This window comes from Camponotus floridanus, unplaced genomic scaffold (assembly GCF_003227725.1).
Source record: "Camponotus floridanus strain SB8 unplaced genomic scaffold, Cflo_v7.5 scaffold13, whole genome shotgun sequence".
NCBI classification, from domain to species: Eukaryota; Metazoa; Arthropoda; class Insecta; order Hymenoptera; family Formicidae; genus Camponotus; species Camponotus floridanus.
The window spans coordinates 1,141,235-1,166,510 of NW_020229248.1; the positions used below are offsets into that span (position 1 = coordinate 1,141,235).

General features: G+C 35.4%; 1 protein-coding gene across 1 annotated transcript; it reads left to right on the plus strand.

Annotated features, from left to right (window-relative positions):
- The first annotated feature begins 23,320 nt into the window (after positions 1 to 23,320).
- On the plus strand, positions 23,321 to 25,071 carry LOC105256757 (mitochondrial pyruvate carrier 1). Its single transcript, XM_011266972.2, has 3 exons — positions 23,321 to 23,543; positions 24,072 to 24,172; positions 24,806 to 25,071. The coding sequence occupies exons 1-3, from the start codon at positions 23,485 to 23,487 to the stop codon at positions 24,973 to 24,975; spliced, it is 330 nt and encodes a 109-aa protein (XP_011265274.1). The 5' UTR covers positions 23,321 to 23,484; the 3' UTR covers positions 24,976 to 25,071.
- The last annotated feature ends 205 nt before the right edge of the window (positions 25,072 to 25,276 follow it).

Below are 25,276 nucleotides of genomic sequence, written 5' to 3' on the forward strand. Positions count from 1 at the left end.
ATTTGGTTCCGTATAAGCGGCTCGAATCAGATTAGAGGCCGGACGACAGCAGCGACTCCGATATAATCAAAACGAATTTTCGACGATTCTCTTGATAGTTACGATGTAATAACTGTCTCTGGCATAAGTTACCCCAAGCGTCAGAGGCTGGTGCGAGGCTGGTGCTGAGAAAAATAGAGGGAATGTTGGGAAAATGGCCCTTGATGACGTTGGATATGTAACGAATGATCCCTTTTATTTTGGATTAGTTTGACTTAATTCTCTTACATTTTTCATATTTTTATTATTCTTTGCGAAAATTAGCTGTTGCAATCAGATTGCGAGAATGAATCGATTTCTTTTCATCCGAACGTTCGACCAAGCGAGTCGTAACGCTTCGTCTACGCGGCGGACAATGGCAGATGGGTGATCGGCGGAATTTAAGCGTCACGTCGAAAGGATTTCGAATTGGATACCGCTTGCATCTCGCGACGCGGCCCTCCGATACAACGGACGTTGAACAAAACAGCAATCAATAAAGACGAAGTTAGAGGATCCGTACGGCGGATTCCTTCAATCAAATTAGGAACATCAAAGTACCTAGCAAGACGAAGGAAAAGGACGAAAAAGGGCGAAAAGGTGGACGGAGAGGAGAGTTTGCGCTGGAGGTCGACATTCTTCGAGGGGTGACTGCCAGGAATTAGCCTCTATCTTCAGAATCCGAACCCCCGAGACAAAGAACTACTCCCTCTTTCCCCGGCTCCTCTTCTTTCCAACCTTTGGCTCTCTTCGTCATCTACCACCGGTTCGTATACCCGAGACTCCTCGTGCTTTCTGATACCAGCTCGCTTAAGAAATCGTCTTGGGCGTGGTCTTCGCGGATCACGTTCCAATAATTTATCCTCAAAATTTTAAACCATCTCATGAGATAAAACGCTTTAGACGATTCGTCAAATTCCAATTGTTTTCATGAAGAAAAGTGATTTTTAAGCTAAGGGAGAAACGTGTAGAGTAATTTCGTTTAAAAGTTGTAATAATGCGAACATTTTCGTTTCTGTTGTAAACTGCGTTAAATATAAAGTAAAGAAAAATAATTATATCAAGAAAAAAATGGAAGAAGGCAAGCATTATTTGCAACGATTATACTGATCGACGCCGCGGGAAAATTCGCATGCGCACGTTATCGTTTTCCTCGGTAAAAACGTACGCACGATACCACTCGTAATTCCGCAACGTGCAACAATCAGAATGAAAAACTCGCGGTCTGTTTGATATTTTAACATGTGTGACCGCTTGATGAGCCATGCGCGCGTCCGTAAAAAATCTGCCAGATCGGCGTTTTCCGTGCGGTATCTGGCGCGTGTCGTCATTACACATTTATTTATTGCAATGCCACCATTTTCCAGATAGCGTGGATGAAACGAGTGAAAATTGCAGCGTAGAAAAAAACTGATTATATGCATTATATCAAGAATTTACGATGTTTCGAATAATGTGTAGTAAAGTAGATTATTAATGTTGTAACGGTTACAATAGACAAATACTAGATAGTAATAGTAACAGCAGCAGAGATGAATTGTTTCAAAAGCATCATCATAATATTATAAACTTGCATATTGTACAAGGACAAGCGAAACGACGATTTAATATTTAATTTATTCAGAAATATAATAATTGCGGATGCAACTAGAAAAATGTGAGGATTTTTCAAATGTTAACAAGAGAGAACGTATTGTAGCAATATTTTAATATAGCGACATTAAAATAAACAAACAATAATATCTTTGTTAGGTAAACGAAACAAAATTTATTAGAAATTCCTTGTTCGAATAAACGCAAATGCTTCGAGAAAAAAATCGCGAACGAACGCATCTCCTTTCGCATTGCTTGCTCTTTCGCATCCGATGGATACGAGATTTTCCTCGAGCACATTATCGTAGATACTCTCGATCGTGTACGATCGAAAGTTAGAAAAATCGTGTAAACGACCGCTCCTCATCGCAATCGGACGGACTCGTTCCGTTTGCGGGTGGAAAGATTTGACGCGTAGACAATGGCCGTTGCATCGTCGAGCGGTGCGACGAGAACAGGGGGTTGCGAGAGGGGAGTCCTGGTAGTTGCAAAGACGGGAAGACGGGGTGGCGGGAAGAGGAAGGGAGGAATCCCGCGCAAGCGCTTCCAGGAAAGTGGCGGCATAAGCGGCCGCACGGGAGAAACCACCCTGGCGGTGCGGCTGTGAGGTCGAGACGGAGCTGCAGGAGGGATGGAGAAAGGGAGGCAGCGTAAGACGGGGATGAGTGGGGGGATGTAAATGCCCCCGTGATGTATCGGATCGATGCGGCAGCATCCAGACACCCCCCTCGTCTTACTACGCGACCTAAAAACGTTCTCCGTGGCAGGGATGAGTTACGGCTATCCTTTTCCTTTCGTCGTAATATTGTAGAGCGCCGGTGGTTGCTCTTACTCGACCGGGAGAAATTCGAGGATTTCGTCATAATGCGAGACGTGACGACGTTTTAATGAAATACGTCGAATCTGAATATATCTAAAAAAAATTGCGAATATTAAATTTCGATTTGCGCTTGTGTAAAATGTCAAAGAAACGGTATGAAAAATGGATCTGGATAAAACGAGATAAAATGCGCGAGAATTCCGTTTAAAATTATTCGCGATTGTCTTTGCTTGTACCCCGCGAAAAAATTATCGACAGTAACAATCGCGATGAAACGCGATGCCGCGCGAGAATTCGTAATAATCGCGTTTAAACCCGCGATGATACTACCTTGGGTATCGTCGTTAGAGAAAGTTGGCGTTCGCAGTTTCGAGATTTCCTCGTTTGCCGAACTTTTTTCCGCACCGAATCTCGACCACCCACATCTCGCCGCGTCGCGAAGTACATAGCCGCGCGGTGGACGACCGAGTACGTTTCCACCCCTTCCCCCCTTCCTCCCTCCCGCCGAAAAGCAAGTTTACGGATAGATACATTTTCCGCGAGCGGCGAGAAGCGCGACGGCGACGACTAGCGAGACGAAGTTACTCGGAATTGCGGGCGAGGACGATGTTCGTCGCCTTTTACTTGCCGGCAACTTTTCTGCGACCCCAGAAGGGGAATGGCTCTCTCGCGGGCGAGAGCTTCCGGAACACCATCGGCGGGAACCGACGTATGCTATTAATGAACACGTGTGAGCCACCATCTTGCGCGCCGTCCGGTTTTCACGGTTTCTTCCTGGCTTTTAGGTTTACGATCGGCTCCTTAGCTTACGTCACCGTTTTCACGGATCCTTAACGCGGATACATTTTTAGAGATATTAATATTCGTTCATGGTGAAATAAAACTGTATCATGTAAATATTTTATAGAGAGAATACTATCACAACTTCTTATTCTTAATACTATTTAATTATAATTATATAATTATTAAATTTACAAATATTTATTATTCATGTAACACAATACTTATAAAATATATTTTCTAAAATAAAATATTTTCAATATGAATTATAAATAACTATTTTCCAGTATTGTAGGAAATATTATTTGAGAGAATAGATTATTACCTCTCTTTTAGACATATTATAAGAAAATTATATATTGCATTACAATGATCAAATATCGTGATAGAGAACTCTTAAGAAATAGAATTTTATTCGAGAAACACATGACGTTATTAAGCGCATGCGAGTTTATTTGGGTGTAAAAGCGAAATTAAAAAGAAAATGTATAAAGGAAAGGACCTCGAACTATCGATCGCGCGTACATTTCCCAATTCCCGGGCAAACAGATGTGCATTTATTGATAACGTCGACGTTGAGCAGTGCAATAAAGCAGCGGTAATTGCCGAGTTAACTTATGGCTGCGGTTGCTCATTAGCACCCGGCGATGCGGCTACTTTAATTAGCAAGCCGAAGGTACCCCCGCAGAGCGCACGTTCCGTATAAAAGTCCGCCTTAATGGATGAATCGCGATAGCATTTAGCAGATGCACTTTCATACATATGGCCGTCGGCACTATGACTACCACTCACATCCGGATGAGAGCCGGATCGGCAATGTTAAAGAATGCGTTATACGGTAAAAGTGCATATGTTTAAGTGGGGGAGAAGAAGCGATTTTATCGAATCTCGAGGCGCACATTAGACAAACTGGGGCTGTATATTCGCGGATAATTAGAGGAAAACCCGAGCGGCCAAGTGTATCAGCGTAAAGTGCTAAATAATTGCCGTAGTAATTATTAAAGACCGCTTAAATACGCCATTCGTTGCGTTTATTATATTACCGCGCCATTATCGCGCATATAATATGCGAGTACGCAGTGTAAAGATTACTGCAAACATTATTTTTGGCGTAAAATTTTTAAAGATATATTCTTTAACGAAACTGATTTTTTTCCTTAAACGAAACAGATTTTTTCCTTAAACAAAAAATTGTTTCAAAATACTCTTTTCAAAATTTTGAACCGGATTGTTGCTTAAAAATTTTACTTGTTTTTATATTTTCAATAAAATTTATCTAAATTTAGCAAATATAGCGTTCATTATATTTACAACATGCAATTTTAATCTTGCAAATTTACATCGTTTAATGATATTTGAGAAAAAATAATTAGCATAAGTAAAAGAGTTAAAATTTTATGTATGTTTACAAATATATATATATTATAATGATTATAAATGGTTATAAATTAATAGAAAGTCTGTTGAAAAATTTTTGTTGAATTAATATTAATCATCAAAGGTTTCTCTCTTGCAAATAAACGCATTTCCTTATATTACCGGATATCTAGATTTATCTAGAAATATATATGAAGGAAAAACGTTGCATCGTAAAACAAGTTTATGCTCATGTATATTCATAAGAAATATACAAGATAATATATATTGAAAAAAGAAGTTGCTATAATTTTATCGTGTATATACATACATGTATTATATCCCAACAATTTTTACAGAAATTTAAACAAGAAACTAGAGCACAGTAAAAATTTTATTGCTTCTCTTTAATAAATTTTATAAGTAAAGCAAATATTCTTCTCAATAAATATTAAAAAAATAATTTACATAGATTAGTTTTAATTGATAATTCATTGATTTATTAAAAAATGTATAGACATATATATATATTGATTGATTGAATATACTACAAAATATATAAAATAAAAATTAAGAAATAATAATTATTGAAAAAAATTATTATTGTAAATTTTATAAATGTTATATATTATATTAATACAAATATTAAATTTTCCACTATTTATAGCGTATTCTGTATGAAATGTATATAATAATAATTTTTTTATTAATGATTTGATTAGTGATCGCTTACGTTAATTAAATGCAAAGATATAGTATTCTCTTGACGGAAAATTAAAGAGGTGCGAATGCAGATAAAGAGGGCTTCCATATATTAGCAACAAAAAAGAGTAAAAGCTTACATATATAATATGTACACATATAATAATATGTACTGTCAATGTATTATGCAGGTGTAACCGACCCTCGCGCTCGAAGAGAATGCAATCCAATGATAAGGATACCGTAATATGCAAACGGCGAAAAAAAAATATTGCACGGCGGTAGAGCTGTCTGTTCATGTATATTTATGGTCGGATAAAGTATAAGGCATAGCATGCTAGTGGCGATAATTTCATCGAAATCTCGTACATTGTCTTATCGATGATCGAACCGCGATCTCTCATTTAGCGCGAGGAGCATTATGTAGGAACGACGCACGTTTGCGGAAAATTAAAGGGAAATGCGATAAAGATAGACGATCTTGATTATGCCCGCGTTAATATGCATAACATTAGGCTGCGCCAGCGATATTTAATTAATGTTTATGCAGCATTCCTCCGGCAGAAAACAAAAAATTTACCTGCTTTCACGAAGCTTAACACGTTGAGATTCTCGCGTTTCCTCGCTAATGATGATGCATCTAATAAATTCTTCGAGATATGATCTTGAGAAATGAGAAAGATTGGTATCGAAAGCAGATATTTGAATCTTTTTAACGAAAGCTTGTTTATTGCAGATGACATATGTCTTTAGAGTAATTCGAAGAAGAAAGATATCAAATTTTTTAATTAGAATAGATGGGTCATTAAATTTAAATTTTTGATTTAATAAAATTAATTTTTGATTTAATAAAATCAATTTTTGATTTAATATAATTATAGTGATTAAATTATTGTTTACTTAAAATACCATATTCTATATATATTTATTCTATATATATTCATTCTACATATATTTATATATGCTATCATATTTTCTGTATTTCAAGTATTGAAATTTATTTCTCAAATATATTTCTTACGATGGCTTTTTACCCACAAAGAATTTAAATAAACGTTTTCGTAAAAGATAAGAATGCGCGCGTTATCGTTTCAATGCAAACCACCTAACGAACCATTGATTCGTTCCGCTCCCACAGTATTCATCCTAAACGGATTTGGCTTCATTAACCACCCGTGGATCCACCCTTATTGCAACCCCCACAGTTTTCTCCGACGAAGCAAGCACGACGTCCTTTCGCGTCGTAACTATGGTAACAATAGTAAAGGCAGCCAGAATTAGTACCACCGCGAGAAGATGTCACGTTCTGAAAAGCATATGATCGAACTTAGTAATAAATTATTTTGTAATAATAAATGAGTTTTGCAAAATATATTGTCTATATGTACACAAAAATACACAGATATATTTTACAAGAAATTTAATTTTAATTATAAATTTATATTTATATTTAATATAAATTTATTAGTCTAATTATCAATATTTAAATAATTAATTTATTTGTATAATCATCAATATTTAAGAAGAAGAATTATCTATATATTTTACAAGAAGTTAAATATTCTATTATGTATTTATTTATTTAATTATCAATATTTCTATATTTTTAAATATTCATATATTATATTTTTAAAATTTAAAATATATATTTTGAAAGCGTACAATAAAGAATTAAGTTTTACGACAACCAATCAAGTTCCTTGGAAGAAACTCCCTCCATAAAAATGCAAAAGAGCAGGGGGCGACTCACCCTTCAAAAGGGTTGTTTGTGCACATGCGCGCGATGTATGTAAAGTAGAGGGTTTCTGTTAGCCAATAAACTCGCTTGAAAATGTAAAGGGCTGCGTATGCTTATGCGCACTTTAAAGTCATTGTAACTGACCAATAGGGAGCCTATATCCTACGTTTATACCATATGCATCAACCAATTTTTATCACTTTCTAGTTAATTATATGTCCAAAATTTAAATAATATAAATAAAAATTAGTAAATATATATAAAATCAATTAGTAGTAGATTATATAAAATTAATCAAAAAAATTTTCAGATAGAAAAAAATAATTCAAAACTGCATCTTGACATTTCTGGTAATTGCCTCAAAGGAAATATTCAGAAAGAAAATTAAAATTAAAAGTAACTATCAATTTTTTTATTTTAAAACTTTGTTCATGTTTAATCGCATTCGCACCATATAAAACCAGATGCAAATGCAGCCAATCGAAAGGCTAGGGATCGCTTTTTGAATCGCATCGGTGAAGATTGAGGCTCGCGACCCTTCGACAAAGGGTTGCACACGCACATGCGCGGCACGCATGCAAAACGTATAGGATAGGGGTGAAACGGCCAATGACGTGGCTTTAAAGTTAATTCCAGTCCGTCCCTCGTGGTCGTCACGACCACTCTGGAATAAAGTCGATCCTAAAGGTTCGCCCTTATCGGGAGGGAGCAGGCAGTGGGACTTAAAAAATGATCCATCGCTACCACCAATCACGCAACGGGTGGTAGCGAGTCCCTCTCTGATTGAGACGAGCTTCCAGCACGCCTGGAAAACGATCTACTCTCGGTGCGGATCCGCGGGGAGAGAAAAGTGTTAGCCATAAAGCACGACCATATATCAGCCCAAGAAATATTATCGCGCGCGGAGTCGATACTGCGTGCTCTCTCCTCGCGTTTGCAAAAACAAGATCTCTCCTCGTCGCAGCATCTCGTCAAAATATATTTCCAAATTTTACATATTTCTAAATATACATATTTCTATTTTTAAATATTAATCTTTTAACCGACAATGTCTTGATAAAAATACTACTCTTCTATACGTAAGATTTCTTCTTGTTTAATAATTAAAATTAAGAATTTTTATAATTAAATTATTCTATTAAAAATTTTGTTTATGCGTTGTTTTGCGAAAAGATGTTTGCAGTTTGAGGAAGTTTGGTCGAATAAACACTGTGGTTTAAGCGTACATGTTCTGCTAAAGTAGTCAATAAGCCGATATCTCGTGACTTGAACCAAAAAGTCCCTTCAAGCATATAGAGACATCTTTTTATTCAGGAAACTTGAAAGCTCTATTCTAAAGTAAGTTAAAGTAAGTTAAATCCTTTAAAAAATCCTCTTGACGTTTCTGGAATATACTGACATTTGATCACTAATAGTTTAATAAAGTGAATACATTTTAAAATCTGCATATATATCTCTTTCACATTTTTAATATAATCATACATTCTTCAATCTTTTCAATTTGATTGCTAAAAACTGACCTTTTTAGAAAAAGATAAAAAGAAACTCAAGTAAGTGTGTCAGTTGTGAAAACTGTTTTATTAATAGTGTTATTTTAATCTATATAAAAATATTATTTTATTTCTAAAACTATTAAATGTATTTAAAAATTGTGCAAAATAAATTATTTAAATTTCCCAAAAAAATAATACTAAATTAAAAATAAAAAAATTTATTCAAAAGTTAAAAATTAAAAATATTAATATATAATATAAAATAAATTAATATTTTAATATTTTAAGTAGAAATACTTTGGCTAAACCCTGCTAAACAATAATGCTAATGAAATTCTAAGAATTAGAATAACATTATTTAATATTATTTAACATTATATTAATTATTTGATGAAATAATTTTTTATAGTAACACATACAATTTTTCACAATTTAGCGCGTTATACTTGGTGTTTTCTTTTTTTATAAAAGGTAAGTTTTTAGGAATTATTAAATTTTATTACATATATAATATATATATATATATATATATATATATATATATATGTAATCATTATATATATATGTAATCATTATATATTTTAAGTAATTAATAATATTTTAATTAGATAAAGAATAAAGCAACATTATATGCAGACAAGAATTTAGTGTGCAATCTATAATTTTAAAACAAGAAATAATTTCTTTATTAAGAGTTATAAATAAAGAATAACATTATATCGACATACGGTAAGAAATTCCCATTATCAGACTTGTACAGAAATAAAAACGTCGTTAATGTCTATGAGACGACGAGCACGACGCGAAGGCCCGCGCGACGCCAAACGGAAGGCAAAGCGAGCAGCAAAATAGAGGCGAGACTGCAAGGCCGGCGTTATAGACATGCTCGCGCGCTCCTCCGCCCCCGCGTTCTCTCGCTACGGGGTAGTTGGCGTCCATTTCTTCTTTCTTTTAATCTTACTTTTCCCGCAAACGGGCAGCCAGGCGTTAATTCAACGGCATTGATTGCCACACGGCAATCCCCCGCCGTTTCTGTGTGCGAACGACCGAGGGAGAGCGAGGAGGGGGAGGAAAGGAGAGATCTCACCCTCTCTGGCTTCTCTTTTCCCGACTCTCTTCCGCCTAAGAAACGACTAAGGCTCCTCCATCCTTCTCTCCGCGTCTTCTTCGATCCCGCGGCAGCACTCGTTTCCTCAGTTACATTCTTATACTCGGTTGCCTCTCCCGCTCAAGTTGAGAAACACGACGGAAATGCTTATTTCCACGTTTCCTCATCAAGGTTCTTCATATTGTAATAGAAATACGGAATCGGTTGCAATTTCATTTCTAATATATGTATATATATCATCTTATTTAGCGAACTCTATCTTACTTCTTCTCCTTACTAGTCTTAATGTATCTGACGTTTCACTTTCAGATTAAAGTGTCTTTTATTCATATAAAGATAAAAATATATTCATCGAATATATCCCATCGTTGTAACACAAAGGACAAACGTTACAATGCTAAAACATAGTTTCAACCAGGTGGTTTTAATATCGCGCGTAATAAGGAGGTGAGCGAGGCAGCTTTATGGCGATGGGCGAGCCCGGCCTTGCTCTCGTTCGATGCAAACGATCGAGATAAATGGTCCAAAGGGTGTGGACTCGAGATGGACGAGAGTGTCCCTGGGGTTGCCGGCAGGGACATCGGGGGAGACACAAAGAGGGAGAAGAGACGATGGGAGAAGAAGGTAGGGGTCGAGTGCCCGGGGTCAATCTATAATAAAGCTGGCGTTATCTTGACCGGCTAGCGTGAACGAAGGCTAGAGGCTCGTAAAAAAAGAGGGAGAACGCTGCTTAAGAACGGATTACGGGAATGAAATCGGAGAACTGATGTTTCGCAGTCGAAGTATCCTGCGGCGTCGACTTTGAGAGGGAGGGATGCGTCACGATTAAAAATAAAGACAGAACCGTTTAGAGAGGAGGGTAGAAATATGAGACACCCATTATAGAGGCATTGCATCCCTCCAAGAATTACTTTCTTCGCAGCTTAGATATATTTTTCACCTCCGAATCTCACTTGCAAGGAGAGCTCTCCTTTAACTTGTCACATAAATTGATGCACAAACTGAATGAAATAATTTTCGTTATGAAGAAACGCGTTGTAATAAATGATTCTTATGTCAACGTCTCCCTCGAACTGTCCTAGTCATCGTTATTCCAAGCGATTAAATGCAGTTGTTAGCAATTGGTAATTCAGTACAATCGTCAGACGCGGAAGACACCGAGCGGAAAAGATCAGAAAAATGATAGAACCGCAAAATGCATGAGCACAGCAAGACGCGATCGTTAAAAACCTGAAATCATGTTTGAGAAACATATCTAATCAAATAAAATAAAAATAGCTCGGTTAGATTCTAACTTGGCGCCATAAAATGCTCAAAAATCAGCAAGTATAAATCAATAAGCAATGATCATTTCAACGGACATTACGTATTTAGTTTTCATAGGATACTCTTCTTAGGGATACGAGACCCTTGCTCAGATATATCAGATCCATTATTACGTTACGCGGAAGAATCACCTGTCGGCCTATCTGTTACTCGAGCTAACACGCGTGAAACTCATTATAATGCATAAGGGGCGCACCGGCTAACCCTTTATGCTAATAGCGTCGAGGTGGATGTTACGGTGGGGTGATTTTTATCGCGTATTTTAAAGGCCATTTGCTTAATGAGCCGCGGAACATGCACGTTTATATTACAACTTGTGCTTGAAAACGATCGCTGTAATAGAGAAATATACCGTCAATTTTCTCTTCCATTAGTTCTTCTACTGTCATTAAATTTTCCTCGTTTACATATAATATTATATTACGATACAACGTATAATTATCATGTTGATAGTGTATGGCTCTAGCATATTTCATGTATACATTGTAATGAATGTATATATATTTAATGTATTATATATTTAAATTCATGCATATTTAGCGTTCGATCACATATACAAAATATGCTAGAATTTCTGAATTTTTTTTTAACAACGGATTTAGATTTAGCCAATTTGGAGACGAATTTTTCTTGACAAAGATATCATTTTTTTGCAAGCTTTCAATTTTTGCCAGAGTTAAAATTAATATTTTATTGAAAATTACTAAAAATTTTATAAAAATTGCGCTTAAAATTAATTGAAAAATATAATTGTTAATAAATTTTCCACAGAATTTAGTTTGTTAAAGGCTCTTCTTTTTCAATCTCATTCAACTTGAAAACGATTGTCTTATAAATGTCTCAACATTTTCGCTAAAGGAAAATCTTTTTCAAATCGAGCAGAAAATTTAAACTTAAAAGGAAATTTGGAAATCTTGACATCTTGACATCTTGTACATATTTATTAAGATAGTAGGATTTTTTAAACGGATGCAATTGTTATTTTAAACATATATTTTTGAAATTGATATTGTCTCTTATATTATGTAATAAATTTCATGACATATTACATCTATGAGTCGGAGAGATGTAGCGACTTTTCGAAATGAAAAATTTTCTTCCATGATATTCGGCCGTAATTTCGGTTATTACAGTTATACTTCGGTATATATCGGCCTGTGTACTTCTTGCGGAATCCATAATAGCTTATCCCCGCCGCAAACAATAGAAAAATTATGTTCACGAGAGTTTTGCCAGAGTTCTGCAATCTTTCCTCCGTAGTTTCATACCGGAGCGTGTCGAGAGCCCGCCGTTTATTCCGGACACATGATGAGCGGCTGCGGGGGTATACTTGGTGACCAGTGTATACATACATATCCGTGTGCTTAACCAGCTGTATATGTGTGTATATGTGTGTACGTGCGCGCATGGGCTGTAAAAATATATCTCGAACTTACGCCCGGTAACTTTCTCGATTTAGAAATGATTTGCGAGCATTGAGAAGAAGCTGTAATTTTTCTTGTCCCGGAAGCAGAACGGCAGCCGGCGTTCGTTGCTCGCGCTTATTAAATTTTTATTTCGACGACGTTTTTGCATTTTATCGACAGCTTTTCCAACAAACGCGCGAAACATTTCGGTTATTACGTTTCTTACATAAAATCTCGTTCATGTTAATCGATCTTACAATGAATGCAAGTAACTTTTTATGATAATTAAATGCGAAATAACACCATATGTCGTGAAACAAATTTGATAATTGATTAATTTCTCTGCATATTTTTAATTACATACTTCAAAATATATTTTAAAACAAATCCGTTTAATAAAAAAAAAATCTCAGCGAATTATGATTATTGAATCTATTCAATCGACACGAAACAGTTAAGTAATTTTCTATTGCCTAATAATACGGGAATACTTTTAGATCTATCTCGCAAGCGCACATATACACGGGCCGAATTGTGCAACTGTCATAAAGAGGTCCACAGCATCCCTATCGTAACTGGAGTTCGTGAGCTCTCGCGCGCCCCTTCGAACGAGGAGGTTTCTTTTAATTAAACTGCCCCTACCTTCTTCCACCTAGTTATCCCGCCTTTTCCGGCAAAAACGGGATTCTCGAGAGACATAACAACCGGCAGGCACGCGTTATCAGTGCCCACCAGCGATCCGAGCAGTTTCCATCCCTCCTCTGACGATAAATCCGACTTCGGCTTTGTTAAAACTCACTCCCACGCTGTTAACGATGACACTTCCTATTGCCAAGTTGTAACACAATATCGTATATGCTCGAAATAGTTGAAGAAGATGATTAAGAAGTTGAGAAAGACAAACCTCTTATGATCATTTATCGTTTTATACTAGATCTTAAATATTTTTTTATTAATAATACATACATATATCTCGAAGCATAATTTATGAAAATTCCTAAGTTTTCATGTAGTTACAACTTGCAAAATATGATATAATTTCATGATTATGATTATACTTGATTAGAATATCTCTATCCCATCTATTAAGTCAGACATGAGCGAAGCCGTGACTCACGTTTCTGAACGGAAATAAAAGGGATCAAACACGACGGTATAGATGAGGACAAAGTTACGAAGCTGATATCATGTTGCACGCTCATAATCCTGAGCAACGTTTCGCCGCACCTTTGTATCTTTTTGCTCTCTCTTTCTCTCTCTCTCTCTCTCTTTCATCGCAAATTACTTATAATATCTGTCAGCGGACAGACACGGCCGATGGCGCCTTTACCATTGCGCTGCAGCAATCCCTTGGAGAAATGCCCTCTTTATTATCTATCAGAAGCAATCTACCGAACACTTTCCTCTTTGCTTCTTTTTCCTTTCGTTTTCCGTTTGTCCCTCCTCCTTGCTCGTATCCTTTTTGTCTTTTCCCCCGTTTTCGCCTCGGGCTTAACGTCCAAGGCTAATTCCGGAGCATCGCTTACGTTCGTTATGATTTGTCGAAAATGACGATCGTTGGTAAGCGATTCTTTTGAAAGCTGTGTATTTTTATACGGAGTACAATTGGTATGTTATTAATTATGTTCTGTAGAAGTGCGCAATGTTCTTAATTATAAATAAAAATATCTCATCATATTATATTAAATTTATGTTTATCATAGTATTTTGTTGGATATTTAAAAGATATAAAAAAGATATAAAAAAGATATACTAAAAATATTTGATAAATATTAATAATTAATGCATCTCATATTAGAGAAATGGATTTAATTTGTATTAAATTATTGCAAATATGCTGCTTAAATTTATTTTATCTGTCAAATTTTTATTCTTATTTTCAATTTCAATGTTCAATTTAACATCTGCTTTATGATACTTCAAATAATCAAATTATTATCCTATTTTGAAATTATTTATATTATTTGCCAAAAACTTCTCTAAATAGGAAACTGTTTATTTACTCTGCCTATTTGAGATATACAGCAGGGACAAAATTTTGATTCAAGCAAAGATCTTTAATTAAAAAAATTTGCCAAAAATCAAAATTGAATTCTATTTATCATTTTGTGTACTATACATTCTGTGGCCATATGTATGTATTTAACATATATAGATGTATAATATACGTATAAATATAAATATATATAGATTATGATTCTTTTTAAACATTTTCCATATTAGAAGCCACATAAAATTACAAGTAGAATTCTGTTTTGTAGGTCGTCTGAAGCGAGTTTAACAAGTGCGGTCCACGTCGTTGTACAGTCTTAAGCTAGTTTCGCGACGAGTATGTAAAGATTGCGGCATTGAACCGTAATTGGTTCCAGCCGCAGCGAGTCTTCTCGAGTAGTATAATGCGGCCGATCGACAAAGAAATCGGACCACGTCGGCCTGGCGTGCGGCTCGGTGCTGACAGCTTTTCAGGTTCACTAGGAATGCCCCGAACGTCCTGCCGTATAAACCAGCCGGCTAATTTAGACCGACTGTCCCGTGAAATTACCGGGACTCGCGGGTAATGAGAGAACGAATAGGGAGGGATAGGCCAGCCCTTGGACAGTGGTCGGCTAATCACGACCGCTCGTTAGCGAATTGAATGCGTCGCGTAGAAAGTCAAAAAGAGTTCCCTTCTGCCTTAAAAAGAACCCCAGACATTGCCTTGGCCGTCTCTCAAAACTCCGCACGTTCGCAGCCGGCGTTGCGATAGTGTTTGTCAGATGAATCTCTCAATAACGTTTTAAATTATCTCGTTTCATAAGATTCCCGATTGACGTATTACAATAATGTTTTATAATAGAGTCTCATTAATTTCAGTTCTATGAAGTAAAAGGCAAAAAAATTTTTTTATTTACGCCCTAGATCTTGAATATAAAATTAATGATGATTTTTCTTACCTAATGGCGTACTGTTTTCTATTTCAGATTGAAAATTTAAGCGAGTCCGAGCCTTATCCGATGGTAAATACGTAGGATTTACGGAAAGATTGTACAATGCATCGATTGTCGCTAACTTAATGGACACCCTATATTTGCTCATTAACGAACCCTCTGTCGCGAATTCAGCGCACTTCTACCAACACGAAGACTGCGCTGACAGACGAGAAGGATGCTGAGAAGAATAAGGAGAAGGAAAGGTGAATCCGGACGGCGGATAAAGATGGGGAGGAGAAAAGGACGAAAAAGAAGGACGGGTCCCTCGTTACAACTTCTGCGAGGAGAGAAGCAATACGTTCGGCTTTCTAGCAACACAAATTACGTTTTCGAGAAACTAGCAAACCATCGTAAAAAATATCGCTCGCGATATTTTAAATTACTTCAGAGAGAAGCAAACTGCGACTAATTATTCCGCATGTTTATTAGCAATTGTAAATCGCTTGCTGTAATTTATATTTGAAATTAATAACGCAAATCGATCAATAGTCAGTTGACATTCAAGTTTCTTTTGTCTCTCTTTCTCTTTGTTAATTAATTTCTCGATATTAAATGTGTTTCTGCCATTCTTTTTTAAATTTCACATAATTTTAGATCTCTCTTCGACTTGGTAAATTTCTTCAGCGATCTTGTAGACAAGTTTTCGATACCGTAAACACTATTCTTCCTGCTAGTTCAATCACAATGAATGAAACGGCAATGCTATCAGAAGACCAAAAGAAAAAGTGGATTCGATTCCTTATCGACAAATTTCTGTCTTGACTTCGCTTCGTCTTATTATTTTTTTTTCCATTGCTCTATAAACATTCATACCTTATATAGAGTATTTCAAATGCAATATAAAAAAAGCGTATGCAGATATCATCAGCATTGATACGTTCTCAATTCGCTGATCTTCTTTCTAATCTTAACTTTTTTCTTTCTTTAATAAATTTATTGTATCTCTTATCATCGATATTTTAATTAACACGGAATCAATAGCAATCGTTATATTTCAGCAAAGTTATTATTTGATTGAAAGAAAGGAAAAAAGGCAAACTGGTTTTAAATATGAATATATAAAATTACCTATGAATTCAACTTTGGATACCTTTCATTCCTGCTTGCAAAAGAAACGAATACATACGCTATCGAAGAAAGAGAAAACCAACACGATATTCGATCTCGTGGCGACAGTCGGGAATTGATACAAAAGAGTTTCCAGCTTAAATCTTCTTCGTGCTTTTCCCGTTTTTCGCGTGGGATGAAACAGTAACGTTTAAAGCATCGGGTGGCCACCGTCTTTTCTGAGAGGGTTGGGCGAGGACCTCGCCAAATATTTGGTTAGTCTTTGATGGGCTTCGAGAAAGGACAAGGAAAGTACCAGCAGAGCGCAGTCGGGGAGGAGGATCCCGGCAGAAAGAACGGAACGAAGAGGTAAGGAATGGAAAGGAAGGGAAGAAGATCCGAAGGAACGAGGATGGAGGAGATGAAGGCGCGTGCTAAGGTCCACGAACGGAGCGGCGGAGGAGTCGTAAGATCTGGAGAATGCCGGGCATTTTTATTGGTTCCAGCTTTGGCTCTCCTTGAAACTCGGGAAGCCGATCAGCCGGACAGAAGGATCGTCGAATCTGATCTCATATGTGCCTATATTCTCTTCTCCGGCGACAAAGATAAAGGAAGATTTTTAGGACGATTGTTGCGTAGAATTTCACACTAAAGTAATAGAATCTTTGTGACTTTAATAGTAGCATCAAGTGCATCGAAGCATCGAAGAAAAGCTTCTTGAATTTATAATTTTGTTTAATAAAATCATACATAATGATATATTTATATATCTATCATTGCAGAAGGTTATGTTAAATATTGCGAATAAATAATTATACGATTTAAGATGGATCTGCATTGGATCTTTTATGATCGCATCTGGATCTCTTCAGGAAGAAAACACGAGGAGAAAACTCCATTCGCGAGGGCATCGCGCACGGACGCAATTCTATAAAAATACACGGTTTTACCTCGGAGGTATATCACCCCGCCGCCTATATTCCCACCGCTCGCGATCCCCCACCGTACAATAACATCCCGCTCTTTCCGCTTTTGTATTTTGTAAGTCAATTCGAAACATGAATCGTATAATAATTCAACGAAGCTAAGGAAAACACGACGGATATTATTCGTCTCACCTAGTCCGCCCCTCGGGACTCCATATTTATGTGAACGCGGGGGTAGTTTGTGCGGAACGGTGGATCCTCGCATTTCCGTACGTAGGTTTTATCGCTTTTAAAACACGCTTGTGGTTATTTTTACTACAAGCTTACGAGATCGCAGAGAGGGAATGTATTCAGGGATTTTACGAAATCAATTTATACAATAGATGTTTGAAGTGTACGAGAAATTTTAACGCAACTTATGCTTCAAGCGTGATTGAATCCGAATAAAAATAAGCCAAATGAATAAACGAACAAAATAAGCAAGTTATATTTTAATTTAACTGAGCTACAACATTTTTCAGTTTAATAGACAGTTCAAGATTATGTTTATTTGAAGTAAAAACAGTGGTACTTAAAAAAAAAGTTGTAAAACGTACAAAACTTTCTGGTAAATGTGCAGGTACAACCCTGATTTTTTGCCTAAAATTATACCGACTGGGCGTGGAATAATGTATGTAGTTCGCCATAGAAGCGAACTAGTTGCAATTCCAATGAGAAAACTGAGTGCTATGTGAGCTTCGTATCTCGACGGATTTCTGTCTTCTCGCCTCTCATACATATTGTGATTACTTCTGCGGCAAGAGGAGAGAGAAAGCGCGAGGAGAGGAAGCGCATGTATGCGCACATTTATCGTAAAACGTCACAACGAAAATGCATGTAGTATTTTTGTAGACATGACTATATATGGAGATGAAAGAGAAAAAAAATTTCACAATTTGTAGAATAAAATATGTAGAAATCTTAAAATTGGCATAAGAGAAGCATTTTTTTTTCTTTTAACAAAATCGCTTGTGCGTGATCTTTAATCTCCAGCGAAACGAGAGTTTCGAGAATGAATAGTCGCTCCAACTGAAGAGCGAGATTAAAGTAGACTCTAAAAAGCGGGCTCGCGCGCGCGTGATCGATCGGTGACGATAACGAATCGTTTCGTACGTACAGCAACAACGATCTTATCGATGAAGTTTCCATTTCCGTTTGCTCTCCCGCTCGTTCTCGCGTTAGCTCGCCGAGCTTTCCCTACACTCGCGCGTTTTCTTCTTCCTTCCCTCTCTCCTTCCCTTTCTCTCTTTCTCTCCGTCCCATTTTCGCATTTTCTCTTTTCAATCCCGGCCTCGATATCCGGGCCGATGCTAAATAGCAGAAACATAATTCCGTGAGTGCGAGGAAATTGCTTTATTGCGCGGAATAATGGTCCGTATTCATGTATAACCCTCGTAAGTCTCCTCCCCGGTGCTTGCACTTTTCGGAGATTGCACGTGGCCGAACCGCCCACGCATCCTCTTTGCATCGCTTTGCGTCGCATAAATGCCGTATCGCTGCAGCAATGCATCGGGAAAGGAGGGTAGGTTGAATGGTCACGAATCGAACGTGACAGCTTCGCTATATCGGCTATTCTGACAAATGCGGAAAATCAATACTTCGCCCATAACGCACCATTCTGTCTAAGCAGTAGCGAATTTCCGATATTTACTTGAAGATACTTAAATTCTAAATATCGTCATAATGAACATTATTTTATATTATATTCAGATTATTATATTATGTCTAAAAATTTTATCGATAAATTAGCATTATTTTTTATTAGCAAATTTATTATGTGAGAAATTAAAATGCTTTCTCAATTAAATAGCGGATTTTAGAATTTTAGTAAACACATTTCAAGAATATAATTTCTAATGAATTTCAAGAATATAATTCAAGAATATTTCTAGTAAATCATTTGAGATTTATATAAGTTCGTGTAATTCTTGATTACATTACAAGGAATTCATTCATGAAATTTTCTAATTAGAATAATAATTTTTGGGGGAATCTTTGGTTCTGAATAAAAAACTCGGAATTTAGCAATTAATGACACATCAAATGAATGCATATCTATAAATTAATGTAAAATTAATATAAAATTAAATCAGCAATTATTTATTTTTCATTTATAATATTTAAACAGCCTTTCTAAATTAATAGCGGTAATAATACATTGATTTACGTGCCTTATAAGTTATATGACATTTTATCCGGCTATTGCGCCGAAAGATACATACCTGCAGACAATTTCTTTTACGCCTGGGCCCGCGGCGAGAAAAATTGTTAAGAGAAATTTTTCTGACTTTAAGTGACATTGATGTACGAGCGTAACCGAGAGAACGCCTGCAGGAATGTCAGATTCCTTTATTCCTTGCGAAAAGCACAGAAACCAACACCCCTAACCAGATAGCGCGATTCTGCAATTAAGAAGTATGAATTATTAAGTTATGCGCGAGGTTAATATAAATTTGTGCAAATTTTTGCGATAGTATAGTTAAGATTATCAGAGAGAAAAAGAGAAAAAAGAGAGGGAAAAAGAGAGAACCTTTATTAAATATTTGTAATTTTGTAAGCTCTCGATTTATCCATAATGCGATATAAGATAAGAATGATGAAATATAAATTATAAGATTTTTTAATGAACATTCTTCGTCAGGCGGTCAGGAATCTGGCAATCATTTCTTCTTTAATTGCGCACTAATTAGCTCAGCATCAGTCGTAGTAATAGCCGTTTCATACATCGACAGGAGCTGCAGCCTATAATTCGATTTGTACATCGAATTCTCCGCGGCAGGTAATTAAAAGCATTGTCAGAGTGAAATACATGAACAAACCAAAAGAGTTCGCGGAGAGAAAAGACTCTTTTGTATCATGTTTAGGAACGATCGCTAATTACAAATCGCGAATGAAATCTTAATGAATCTTGAGTCACATTCAGAAATGCAATCGCGACGTATATAAACGTGACAAAATTATAACCGACAATTATAAAAATATAATTAGGAATTTGTAATTATTGGATAATAAATTCTTAATAAATTAAGTGATAAAAAAATTATATGTAATATATATAACATTGTGAATCTTCAATCTATCTATTATTATATTTTTTATTATTCATTTAAACATAATGAGGGTTTAGCAGCCATCGAGAGAAAATACTAATTTTAAGTGTAAATTTACACGCGTGACGATTTGATGATACTGAATTCCTTCATCTCGAATGCGCCTCGAATTCACGCGGAAATGCGACTTCTTATTCGCAAAGGGGATGAAAGTCGTGTCGTGTGGCGAGTGCCCGTCGACGGTTTTCTCTGAAAAGAGAGTAGAGCGGGGGTGTTGGCAAATACGTAGGACGCATTCAGATCAGTCTCCCGGCAGATCGAAAAGAGGGGAAATTCACCGAACGGGAACGACGACGGAGAAGTAGAAAAGGTTTTTCGGAGCGTGTCAGCAAGAGACATCAGAGGCCCCGCCATTTCCTCCGGTCGAATACAAATGAAATACGTGCGAATGTATCGCGCATTGTCGCTTTGTACTTCGCAGGGATCAATGCGTGAAAGAGAAAACTTTATTTTGACAAAGCGTTGAGTTCTGCGTCCCGCGCAAATAATTAATGAACTCGTGCCTCAAATAATTGCCTCTTCTTGGTGTAATTCAATTCATTATCAAGCATTATTAGTATAAAATGGCACAAGTCTTGATGTGCGAAATATATGTCAATATATTATTTTCACGCAAGCTAGATTAATTAAAATTTTTACTCTGTTGTAATATAATTAATAATCTATTAATTGACACAAGTAGTGTGTCTCTTTTCTATTCATATTTTGAATACTATTATATCTAGATTTCTTTTCCTCTTTTTACATCCTCGAAATACGAGAAGTATCAAACGTTATAAATGTAACGATCTCAAAGCAACTAGATTCTCAGAGCAACTGGAAAACCAAAATAAATATTGATATACGTCAAAAGGAACGTCGCGTGTAAATGACATTCCGAGAGGATCGCGAGATGCAGCGCGACTCGTAATATACGTGAGACGGAAAATAGCGGCAATACTCTTGAGTGCTTCGGATGGTGGCTCTGGGGGACCTAGGGACTAGGAATAAGGATTTGCTTTCGCAAAAGCGGAGAGAGAGACGGTCGTGCGAATGTTACATACGGGAATGCATATGCAGGAAACATAGCCGGTTCTAGGAGCATGAACATCGGGTATTTATTGGGGCGCTCGATACTTATTGTTAGTCGAAATCTCTTTGAAAATTATGAATATAATGTAGCGACTGAAAAAGGACACATTTTCTTCCTACATATATTACATATAGCAAATAAAAGAATTTCTTTCATTTCTAGAAATTATTTTATGCATTTGGAATATTTTTAAGAGAAGGATCTAAAATATTAAGTATTTTAAATAAAAAAATAAAATATAACAAATAAATGCCAAAATATTTGTAATTAGTACAGATATTTCAAGAATATATTTTAAGAATTACAAAGAAGTAAAATTAAATGTTAACGATATTAAGATGATTGAAAAACTAGTTAACTACACACAAAAATATTAATATTTTTTAACTTTACAATATTGACTATAAAAATAAAATTTATTACATAATTTATTATATATTAAAAATGAAGGCAAAAAATGAAAGTATTTCTTTAAAAACAGATTATTATAATGTAAAACGTTATGCTTCCACATAAAACAGGATCATCAATTGTAAAACAAAGTAGTTTAATGCTATCATGAGAAAAAAAAGAAAGACTTCTCCGAGACTGAAACGATCATGGTCGCTTATCGAACTTGAAATATCGTCAAGTCGAGGGTGCCGGGATCGCATCGACACACTGCTGGTCTTCGAGGGTCCCATAGTCCATCCCCTTCCTAGATCAATAATACCATTCCCGTGGCGACGCATGCGCTCCGCAGTATTTCTCGTTACAACCCCCATACGCGAGCTGGTTTCCACCCCCGTTGAGCCGCGTTCACGACGCTGCGTACCCCATGCAACATTCATAGCGCCATCAATATTATACGCGCGAAATAATAACTTGTGCATTTATTATGAGGGGGCTGGCTTTCCTTGCAAGGATCGATGCAAAAAAAAAGAAATGCGCTCAGATCATGATAAATATGCGTGTAAACTGTTATGCAAATCGATCGACGAATGGTGAAGGGTCGTGAGAAAAGATGGATCGGTGTGTGCAATTTGTCCAGTGATCGATCAGTGAGAAAATTAGCTAAGCAATACGTAAATAAAGGACATTTTGTATTCAATTGATCAAGAAATTATCTATTTTCTATAATAAAATGTATAATATATTCGTCTTTTATTTTTCTCATTTAATTATTTATTATACAAATGCATAAAACTTATGGAATTTTATTAAAAATTTGTAATGTGCGTTATAATATGCAGATTATCGAATGAATTATTTATTTGAATATGCATAAATTCTTATCTTTCTCAAAACAATATACTTTATACTTATATGATAATTGTTCGTTATGTATATATACTCGTACATAATAATTGTTTGTCGTATGTATTGCAGATAAATGCTAGAAAATGAATAGATAAATGAATTGTATAAATAAATTGCATAGATAACAAAATTACATCTGGCGACGTTCATAAAAATAGTAAAAGAACCGCAGGAGATTTCGATTAGAAATTTTAGTATCCTCACGATCCATATACCAGTTAATATAATGATTATAAATCGGATGAAAAGATCACGTGTCTTAGCTGTGTAAATCATACAAAGATGCATGTTAATTTGAGTTACAGCAACTTGAAATAAAAATGAGAAAAATACAGACATTCTTGCTCTGGATAATTTACAATCTTGTCTCTTATCGTAATAACGTCATTGTGCTTATCGTAGTTATAATGCTTACGAAATAGTGTGTTCGTACAAAAATCAATTTTAATTTTATCGCATTCCGTTATCGCAGCGATAACGGAAACAGCATAATAGCTCAGAAGTCAACTATGTTTCGGAGTATTGGCTTTACCGTCGTTTGATCTCGACGTTTTTCAGTTAGAACTGTCAGTATTAGAATCTCTTTGGTTACATATGAAGCAAATATAACCAATTTGCCACATGATTTTGTAGTGATTGTGATTAAGAATCTTGTTTGAAGGAAAATTGCTTCTTTTTCACCATGTTTAAACGAATACCGAAATCTCTATTAACCAAAGAAACCAAGGATTATTTATTGAGGTAATGTTTACATTCGATATATATATATATATATATATATATATATATATATATAATGAATCGATATATATATATATATATATATATATATATATATAATGAATCAACTTATATATAATTAAAATAAAAACATATATGATTAATATGTAGTGTTTCATTTTTATGAAAAATTCAATTTTTACTAACAATTTTTTTTGACAAGTTTAAAATGAAATTTTTCTCAGTCTAGATATCGAAATTAATTGTCTACCAATGTTGTTTATAAAATTTTCTTTTTTCTAAAACTGTATAAATAAATTTTATTCACAGTACTTAATTATTGTTAAAGCAAATATAAAAAAATAAAATTGTTCTGTTAATCATGATTTAATTATGTATTCATATTTCTCTCTTTCTCTTTTCCTCTCTTTCTTTCTCTTCGTAAAGAGAAGAGAAATAAATGCACTCTCTCTTTCTCTCTCTTTCTCTCTTTCGGTACTTTAAACCGTCATAAGAACGCAATTTATGGAAAATAAACTACTTTTTCAGCACTCATTTCTGGGGCCCGGTATTCAACTGGATGATACCCATAGCAACCATATCCGACACACGAAAGCATCCGAAAATCATTAGCGGCAAAATGACTGTGGGTGAGTTCGACCTAACTCTATTGGTGGACCTTTCGAAGAATTTGTTCTCCATCTCACATAATAATCATATATCGCGACAGAGCGAGAGAATACGCGGCGAACAGTGAAAGGGGAGGGAGAGGGGCAAGGAAGGGATGACGAGAGGGCCCGAGAAGGGCCCATAAAATAATTGCTGCTCGAGCGCAGCAAATATCCGTTTATTTCTTAATGAGCGACACGCCGCGAATATCTGGGATATATATCGACAAAAGCATAAAACGAGTTTGCAAATAAACTGTTACAGTGAATTGTTGTAAGCTATATTTTTAATTGTTTAAATGTGTAATACTTGCTTTCCTCGCCCTCCATAGTTTTCTCTGATTGTGAGCGTGTTTTAGGATATGATTCTTATATAAAAAAGAAGCTCTTAATTTCTATTCTTTTAATAATTAGATAATTAATTAATAATTAAATATTAATTAAATAATAAATTTTATAAATTTTATATATATATATATATATATATAATTATATTATATTTAATTTACATATATCATTTTTTTGCTTTATCTTGCAAGAGATAATAAATAGGGATTTTAATATTAATTGAACATATGTTTCTTATTTGATTTAATCTTTTTCCCAAATTTTCAGCTTTGGCCTTGTATTCTTTAGTATTCATGCGATTTGCTTGGAAAGTAAATCCGCGAAATCTATTGCTGTTCGCGTGTCACATCACTAACGCCGGAGCTCAATTTGCGCAAGGTTACAGATTTGTCAATTATCACTATATTCAACAGGAAGAGCTTGATCAAAAGAAATGATGTAGATAATTATTAGCCCTGCAAAAAAAATGATCTACGCGATTACAAATGTAAAACGGTGAAATTAATAAAATTTGTCTCTTTATGGTTTGTAGATTTCAAAATAATCATAATTAAACGTGTACATGTATATGTATAGTAAAATGACAATGATATGACGCTGATAGAGAGGCAGCGCAAAATTTTTATTTGAATAGGAAAAATTATATATAAATTTAGAACATGTTGAGGAAAATCTGATGCAACTATAGAAAACTCTCTGCACTTTTCTCATTTGTACTACGTTGTGTAAATTACATAT

Bases quoted from the DNA above. Each gene is read 5' to 3' on its own strand.
- LOC105256757 (XM_011266972.2), top strand. From the start codon at position 23,485: ATGTTTAAACGAATACCGAAATCTCTATTAACCAAAGAAACCAAGGAT. The intron at 23,544-24,071 runs GTAATGTTTACA...CTACTTTTTCAG, and splicing joins ACCAAGGATTATTTATTGAG to CACTCATTTCTGGGGCCCGG. The intron at 24,173-24,805 runs GTGAGTTCGACC...CCAAATTTTCAG, and splicing joins TAGCGGCAAAATGACTGTGG to CTTTGGCCTTGTATTCTTTA.